At 67.3% G+C, this 7,839-nt stretch overlaps 1 protein-coding gene across 1 annotated transcript; it reads right to left on the bottom strand.

The window, feature by feature from the left end:
- Nucleotides 1-248: 248 nt before the first annotated feature.
- Nucleotides 249-7,610, bottom strand: PLK5 (polo like kinase 5 (inactive)). The gene is made up of 15 exons (XM_030335075.1): nt 7,497-7,610; nt 6,770-6,883; nt 6,540-6,656; nt 5,655-5,784; nt 5,475-5,562; nt 5,294-5,389; nt 4,592-4,790; nt 4,381-4,507; nt 4,119-4,195; nt 3,876-3,960; nt 3,522-3,599; nt 2,658-2,814; nt 1,797-1,926; nt 1,601-1,750; nt 249-434 (listed from the first exon to the last, which is right to left on the bottom strand). Exons 1-15 carry the CDS (start codon nt 7,608-7,610, stop codon nt 249-251), a joined length of 1,848 nt encoding a protein of 615 aa, XP_030190935.1.
- Nucleotides 7,611-7,839: the final 229 nt, after the last annotated feature.

The following is a 7,839-nucleotide window of genomic DNA, read 5'->3' as shown; positions in this document are numbered from 1 at the left end:
AGCTCAGGGCAGGCTGGTCTAAATGTCCCCTCCGCTTACAGGCCACGGGGCATCTAACGCCACCAGAGAGGCGGACGGCAGGCTAGGGAGTCAAGTTTTCTTTAATGAAAAAAAGGACAAAGCCGCACAAAAGTCTGGGTTGAACAGTCATGACACAAAGCGAGCCCCCCGCCCCCCCCCACCGCCATGCTGTCCCCAGGGACACCCCTCTGGGGAACCAGAGCCTGAACGGAGCCGGGGCCCCGGCATTAGACGCCCTGCAGCATGTGAGGAGCGTGGAGAAGGCGCTGCCGGGTGGCCGGGGCGCAGCTGGGGCTCCGCAGGGCGCCCAGGGCGTGCGTGGTGCTGCGCTGGCCGCGTTCCCGGACCGTGAGCCGCAGCTCCCGGCCCTGGCCGCTCAGGACCAGGTGAGCCTGGCCTCCGAGGCAGCTCACCTGCCAAGGGGAGAGGAGCGAGGTCAGGAGAGAGGGCCCCCCGGGCCTACCCCCTGCCCTGGCATGAACAGGGCAGGTGGAAGGAGGCCGAGAGCCGCCTGCCTGGGTCTCAGCGGCCGACCCCCACCCCCCTCCAGGAGCTCAGGGAGCAAGCCCGGGGGCCCTACTGCGCCGACGGGACGACAAGACTCAGACGGGGACTCCCCTTCCCACGGCCACCCAGTGAGACCCCTGCTCTTAAGCCTGTGCCCCGGGTGAACTGGCCTCCCCGGCTGCGGCCCCGCCTGGGTCAGTGCGAACGTGCTAGCCCCACTCTAGTCTGAACAGGCAGGGAGGGGTTCCTGGAAAATAAAATCGTAATTTTTTTTTAATTTTTTTTCAACGTTTTTTATTTATTTTTGGGACAGAGAGAGACAGAGCATGAACGGGGGAGGGGCAGAGAGAGAGGGAGACACAGAATCGGAAACAGGCTCCAGGCTCCGAGCCATCAGCCCAGAGCCCGACGCGGGGCTCGAACTCACGGAGCGCGAGATCGTGACCTGGCTGAAGTCGGACGCTTAACCGACTGCGCCACCCAGGCGCCCCAAAATCGTAATTTTTACAAATAACAAGGAAAGCAGGGGTGCATGGGGGGCTCAGTCGGTTGAGCGTCCGACTTCGGCTCAGGTCACGATCTCGCGGTTCGCGGGTTCGAGCCCCGCGTCGGGCTCTGTCCGGACAGCTCGGAGCCTGGAGCTGCTTCGGATTCTGTGTCTCCCTCTCTCTCTCTCTCTGCCCCTGCCCTGCTCATGCTCTGTCCGTCAAAAATATACTAAAACCTTAAAAAATTAAAAAAAAATAGTAACAACGAAAGCCCTGCCCGGGCCGTCGGACTGGGGGCTGGCTAGGATGTGTCAGACTGACGTCACCATGACCGCTCGGGAAAGCCTCAACCTAGAAATGACTTTCCGGGGGAGATGACGTCCTGGCAGCTGCGAACGCCACCCGTGGAGGTGACCCCGAATCACGCTGCCCCGGCGCGGACACACGTCTTCGGTTCCGCGGCGTTTGTAGAGGTCAACATGCCCCGCTGCCCCCGGCCGCGCCCCCAACGGTGCCTGACGGCCCAGGGGCCCGGGGCTGCCCCGCGGAGGCCACCGAGGACGAGGGCCACCCTGTGCGCTCACCTGCAGCGTCCCGTCGCTAAAGAGCAGCAGCAAGGCCCGGTCCGACACGAGGAAGCGCAGCAGGAAGTGGCCGGGGGCCGCCGGGGGGGGGGGGGGGGGGCGCGGGCCGGCCCTCCTCCTGCAGACAGACCCAGCCTTGCGGGCCTCGGGCTGGCCGTGCCCCCGGTGGCCCGGCCCCGCCCCGTCCGGCCCTTACCTCCCGCGGCCGCCGCTGCAGGTATCGGGCCAAGAGCCGGAGGACGGCCAGCTTGGCGCCCAGCGGGCTGGGCGCGTCCCTCGGGGCGAACGTGTCCAGCTTCCCCCGCGCGGACGCGTAGCAGACCCGGCTGGAGAGGGGGGTACAGGGCGGTGCCGGCTGCCACAGCCCCGATCCTGGGCACCTGACGCCCAAGGACGCCTTCCCACCGGCCACACCCCCTGGGACGGGGATCCGGAGACCAGCTCCTCACGGCCCCTCGAGCCACACCCGCAGCCCCGGCCGCTCGCCGGAGCCGTGGACCCAGCACGTCCCCACTGAGATCCTGACCCGCCCCCAAACCCACCCCCTGCCATCTTCCCATCCTGCCTCAGGGCTGCTCCCGCCTTCCTGCCCTCCCCTCCCGCCCCCCACCCCGCCACGGCCTGTCCCTACCTGACCAGTCCAACTGTCTCCCTGCTGAGTCTCTATGTCACTCCTGCCGTGAAGGTCATGTCAAACGTGACCTGTTCCCACCACGGCCCGAAGGTCACTGACTTCACAGCCTCCCTGTCCCCCCATCTCGCTTTTCCTCAAACCCACTGCGCTGGGACCCACGTCAGGAGCTTTGCACATGCTGTTCCCCGTGCCTCAGATGCTGTTCCTGACAGGCTCCTTCCCATCTTTCAGGTCTCGCCTGAATGTCACTTCTTCAGAAAGCCCCTCCACAACCAGGTTGTAGAGGGTCACCTCCACCCCCACCCCCTGCAAAGTGGTCAGGCAGGAAGGGCTTACAGATGCGCAAAGCAGGCCCTATTTTAATAAATCCTTGCAGAATGATTAAGGAAAGGTGGGGGGGGGCACAGGAGCCCCAAAACTTACTCCCCCGGGGGGCGCAGGGCCATGTGCGTGCCGTCCCGAAGCAGGACACCGCTGCCCCCATCTGACAGCTGATAGCCGAAGCCGTACTTGCTGGAATAATCCACCCACGTGGGGGCCCAGAGGACCGGCTGCTGCCCTCCCGGGGGGTCCTGTGGGGCTGGGCGCAAAGAAGGGAGCTGAGCAAGGGGGTCTCAGCGGGGCCTGGTGGGAGAGCGGGGGAGGTGCGGGACGTGTAGAGGAAAGTGCAGAGCGGGGGAGGACGGGGCTGGGGCACACGGACACTACAGGCTTTCCTTTATTTCATTAAAAAAAAAAAAAATTGTGTTAAACACAAACTGCTCAGTGGCTTATGGAATCCTGGATGGGATCCTGGGAGAAAAAGGGCATTAGTGAGGACGCGGTAAATCCAGCGGCCCCGGGAAGCTGGCTGAGCCGCACTGGGCGCTCTCCGGGCTGCCTTCGCTGAAAATCTCAAATCATCTTCCACTGTTTACTGAAGACATCTGAACACGAGTTGGCTCCACCGATGGAAGAGCCTTAAAGTCTAGGGTCCTTCTGTGCTACGGCCGCGAGGAGGAGGGCGAGGAAGAGGGCGTGAGACCGAAGACTAAGCAGAACCCACCGGATCCTACGGGAAAGAGAAAGCTCCGAGGACAGTGACCAAGGAGGGGCAGGACGCGGTGGGTGCTGGTGGGGGTCGAGGTGGGGAGTGCATGGGGTGGGCATCACCGCGCTCTGAAGCCTCTCTCAGCTCGGCCCCCCCAGCAGAGCCCCAGAAATACCGGCAGGACCCTGGACAGAGCAAGGCGCTTGTCTTTGGATGCGAAGAGGCAGGTGGCCCGGGTGAGTCCGCTGGGCTCCTACCTGGGAGGCTGGGATCCAGGCAGAGCAGCAAATTCCTGATGGCCGCCTCTACCTCTTGCCTCCGGCTCCCCTTGGGCCCTGGGGAGACAGATCTATGTGGGGGGGCGTGGAGGGAGGACAGGCCTGGCCCCCCACCACGAGGGGCCCCTCCCACCAGCCCCGCCCCCAACTCTCAAATCTGGATAAACCTTATTTTGAACCCAGAACGATTCTGAACATCGTTCCCGTTTTACAGGTGGGAAAGGTGAGGCCAAGAGAGGGGCCGTGACCCTGGCAAGGGCCAGTCACCGCCCCCCACCTCTCTACCCTCACTCCCCACCAGCAGCCCCCGCCTAGGACGGAGTGTCTGCTCACCGGCTGGGTCACTCCGGAGGGTCCCGTGGGTGAGCAGGTAGACGGGGACTGCGGAGTGGGGAGCCTCTCCGTCCAACAGGGAGGCCTGGGGAGGAAGCAGCAGGGGTGAGGGGAGGCCCTGGGCCCCCAGGAGGGCCCTGAGGTGGGGGAGGGGCTCCAGCCTCGTGGCTCTGAAGCCCCTCCCCCCGAAAGAATGCGTCCCACGCGCCTCCACGTGCGCGCTGCCCCGAGCCCTCACCTCACCTCACCGCCCCACTCCGTGGAGTCAGGATCTGAACCACCTCCTCCTGAATCCGAGGCCTCGTTAGGAGTGCAGGGGCCTGGGGGAGCGCAAGGAGTTTGGGGGGGGGCACAGCCCGGCCCCCGTGCAGCAGGGGGTAATCCGCCACCCACATCCGCCTCTGCCACGGATGGGCAGGTGCGGAGGAGTGGAAAGGACCCACGGCCAGGCGGGGGCGGGTGCAGACGGCCGGGAGCAGGGGAGGCGGGCGGGTGCAGTACTCACAGGGGGGCCGGCACTGGGCCAGCAGCAGCTGGCCCACCTTCCGGACGAGCCTGCGCAGAGGCTGGGGCATGGCGAAGATGGGTGGGCTGTGGCAGGAGCGGGCCGGCAGCCGGTCCGGGGTGAAGCCCTTTGGAGGCGGGCACCGGGGGTCAGCACCGGGCGCGGGCTGCCCGGCCCCCGGGCCTCGGCACCCCCGCTGGACCCCACGCACCTGTGTGAAGAAGTCATCCCGCAACAGGCGGTCCAGGCTGGGCCGCTCCGCGGGGTCGGGCGCCAGCAGGCGGGCGATGAGGCGGCGCGCGTCGGGGGACAGGTGGGCAGGCTCGGGGTAGCGGCCGGCTCTGATGTTCTGGTACATCTCCGACAGGGGAGCCGCCGTGAAGGGAGGGGCCCCGGTCAGCGCTGTGTACCTGCCCCGGGGGCGGGGGTGGGGGGTAGGGGTGGAGGGTGGGGCAGGGGCCTGGGTGCCCAGGCTTGGCGTGCCCCTACCCACACCCCCCTGCTCCGGACAGGCTTCGCGTCCGCTTTCCCGCGCCTGCCCCACACCCGCTCCCACCTGGCCGGTCCCGTCCACTCGGCTGACGCCAACGTCTGTCTGCACGCCCGCCTGCGCGGGTTCCGCTCCCGGTACCTCACGACCGCGGACCTACCCGCATCTGCCCGCGTGCACCCGCACACACCCGTCCACACCTCCGTGCCGGCTCGAACCCGTGTTCCCTCCCACGTGCCCTATGCACACCCGCACACTCGCACGGCTCCCACCGGCCCCGCGCCCGCCCACGCCTGTCCACACGTGTCCTAGGCTCGCTCACGCCTGCCTGTCCCCACTCGCCCTCCCCCCTACATACGCACACCTGTCCTCGCCTGCCCCTGCCCTCCTCCCCAGGCCCGGGGCTCCCCGGGACCCACTCACATGATGCAGCCGAGAGCCCAGATGTCTGACTGGCAGGAGTGTCCACTCCCGGAGATGACCTCCGGGGCCAGGAAGTTTGGGGTCCCGCAGAGCACTCTGGGAGGGGATGACGGCGGGCTCGGGAACGCTGGGGCCCGCGTGCCAGACCGGCCCCGCCCGCGCCCTCGCGCCCTCCGTGTACCTGTGGCAGCGGCCCCCCGGCCCCACCCTGGCAGCCAGCCCCAGGTCTCCAATCTTTAGCACCATGTTCTTGTTCAGGAAGAAGTTACCTGCGGGGGGGGGGGGGGGGCGCGGCAACGGGGTATGAGGGCGGAAGCCACGCCCCCGCGCCCCTCCCCCCCGCGCCCCTCCCCCCACTCACTGGGCTTCAGGTCGCGGTGCACAATGCGCCGCTGGTGCAGGTAGCACAGGCCGCTGACCAGGCCCCGCAGGTAGTAGCGCACCTCGGGCTCCGTCAGGGTCTGCCGCGCCTCCAGAACGTGGGCCAGTGACTGCAGGTGACCGCGGGCAGCAGTGGCATGGAGGATGCACAGGTGGCGCAGGTGAGCAAAGGTGGGGACAGGAGGGCACAGGTGAGCACAGGAGGGCACAGGTGAGCAAAGGTGTGCACAGGTAGGCACAGGTGAGCACAGGAGGGCCCAGGTGAGCACAGGTGGGCACAGGTGAGCACAAGTGAGCACAGGAGGGCACAGGCGAGCACAGGTGGGCACAGGAGGGCACAGAAGGACACAGGTACTCACAGGTGAGCACAGGAGGGCACAGGTGAGCACAGGTGGGCACAGGTGAGCACAGGAGGGCACAGGTGAGCAAAGGTGTGCACAGGTAGGCACAGGTGAGCACAGGTAGGCACAGGTGAGCACAGGAGGGCACAGGTGAGCACAGGAGGGCACAGGATAGACACAGGTGAGCACAGGTGGGCACAGGTGAGCACAGGAGGGCACAGGTGGGCACAGGAGGGCACAGGATAGACACAGGCGGGCACAGCTGTGCTCAGGGGGGCTGGATCGAGTTAAGGTGGTCCTACATGGCCACAGATGAAGAGATGGGCCAGATGAAGGTGGCCATGAAGAGATGGGCCAGCCTAGGTGGGCACTGGTGCATAATGGGCGAGCACAGACACGTCTGATGCAGACACAGCAGAGACAGGGAAGTACAGAGACACACAGGTGGGCGAGGGGAGCACCACAAACATGGGTGGGGGGCGCGGGGCGCGGTGCAGGCTCCCTCTCCACCCGCCCCGGGGCACCTGGCGGCTGCAGTACTCCAGCACCATGTACACGTGGTCGCGGTCAGCAAAGTGTCCGTGGAAGGCTACAATGTTTCGGTGTCGCAGGCGGCTGTGCAGGGCGATCTCACGTTCCACCTGCAGGCGTGGCCCCACCTGACCCCTAGTACTCGGGCCCAGGGGCGTACACCCTCACCCCCAAGGGCAGAAACCTGTCTGGCGCCCCCCTGCGAGCCAAGGTCTGGGCCTACCTTCCCCCGGGTGCGGAGCTGCCCGGCCCCGCCCCCACCACGAGGCACCACCTTGAGGGCAAACACCGCACTGGTGGACATGTCCATCAGCTTGTAGCAGCGGCTGAAGGCACCCTGCAGCGGAGAGGTGCCCGGCTCAGCGGCCAAGTGTGCGCAGGTGTGCGGACAGGTGACCAGGCCTCTTCACGTGCACAGACACACAGACAACAGGAGGACACACAGCTCACACCCTCAGACCCGCACAGGCAACCCCCCGAGCATGCAGGAAAACGCAGGGACGCGTCCCCAGACGTATCCAGATCTGGAAACACCCAGCCAGCGGACCACAATATAGCATATGGACACACGCAGACGCGGAAGCACATTCAGACGCGCGCCTGGAGACAACACGACAGAGTTCTTGCAGAGGCACGGAGCCCTGGAACACTCGAGCGCTCACCCGCAGCCCCGGACAGACGGCCGACCTACGGGCACCGCACAGGACGCCAAAGAGCGGTTCCCGCCACAGCGCACGCGGTGCAGGGGCTACGCCACAGACGCGGCCGCGCAACCCGCGCAAGCCCGAAGCCAGACCCCAAACTCGCGCGGACACACGACACACGCAGAAGGAAAGCCCGGGGGCTCGCCGGGGCTCGCGATCGCGCGCGCACACCCCTCCCCGCCCCGCCGGGACCCCCGCGCGGCCCCGGACCCTCGCCGCGCACTCGTGGTGCCGGGGGTGCCGCACCTTGCCGATCAGCTTTCCGCGCCTGTAGACGCGCCCGGAGTTCGGGTCGCGCAGGAAGACGGAGACCGGCGGGCGGCAACTGTGCCGCCGCCGCCGCCGCGGCCCGGGTTCCATCCCGCCGGGAGCCTGGCGGGCGCTCGGCGCGGGCGCTGGCGCAGCCTCAGCGGGACCACCGCGCGTCTGCTCCCGGGGCTGCGCGCCGCTGGGGCGCGTCTTATTGGCTGAGGGGGCGGGGAGGGGGCGTGGCCCGACGCTCGGGGCGTGGCCAGGCGCCGGCGGGGGCAGGTGTGCGCGGTGAGCCCGGGTGGGGGGGGGGGGCGGGGGCGCACGGGGACACCGGGCT

Source organism: Lynx canadensis, chromosome A2 (assembly GCF_007474595.2).
Source record: "Lynx canadensis isolate LIC74 chromosome A2, mLynCan4.pri.v2, whole genome shotgun sequence".
NCBI lineage: Eukaryota > Metazoa > Chordata > Mammalia > Carnivora > Felidae > Lynx > Lynx canadensis.
Note: the sequence above shows the minus strand (reverse complement) of the source record. Positions and strands in the feature narration are given on the sequence as shown.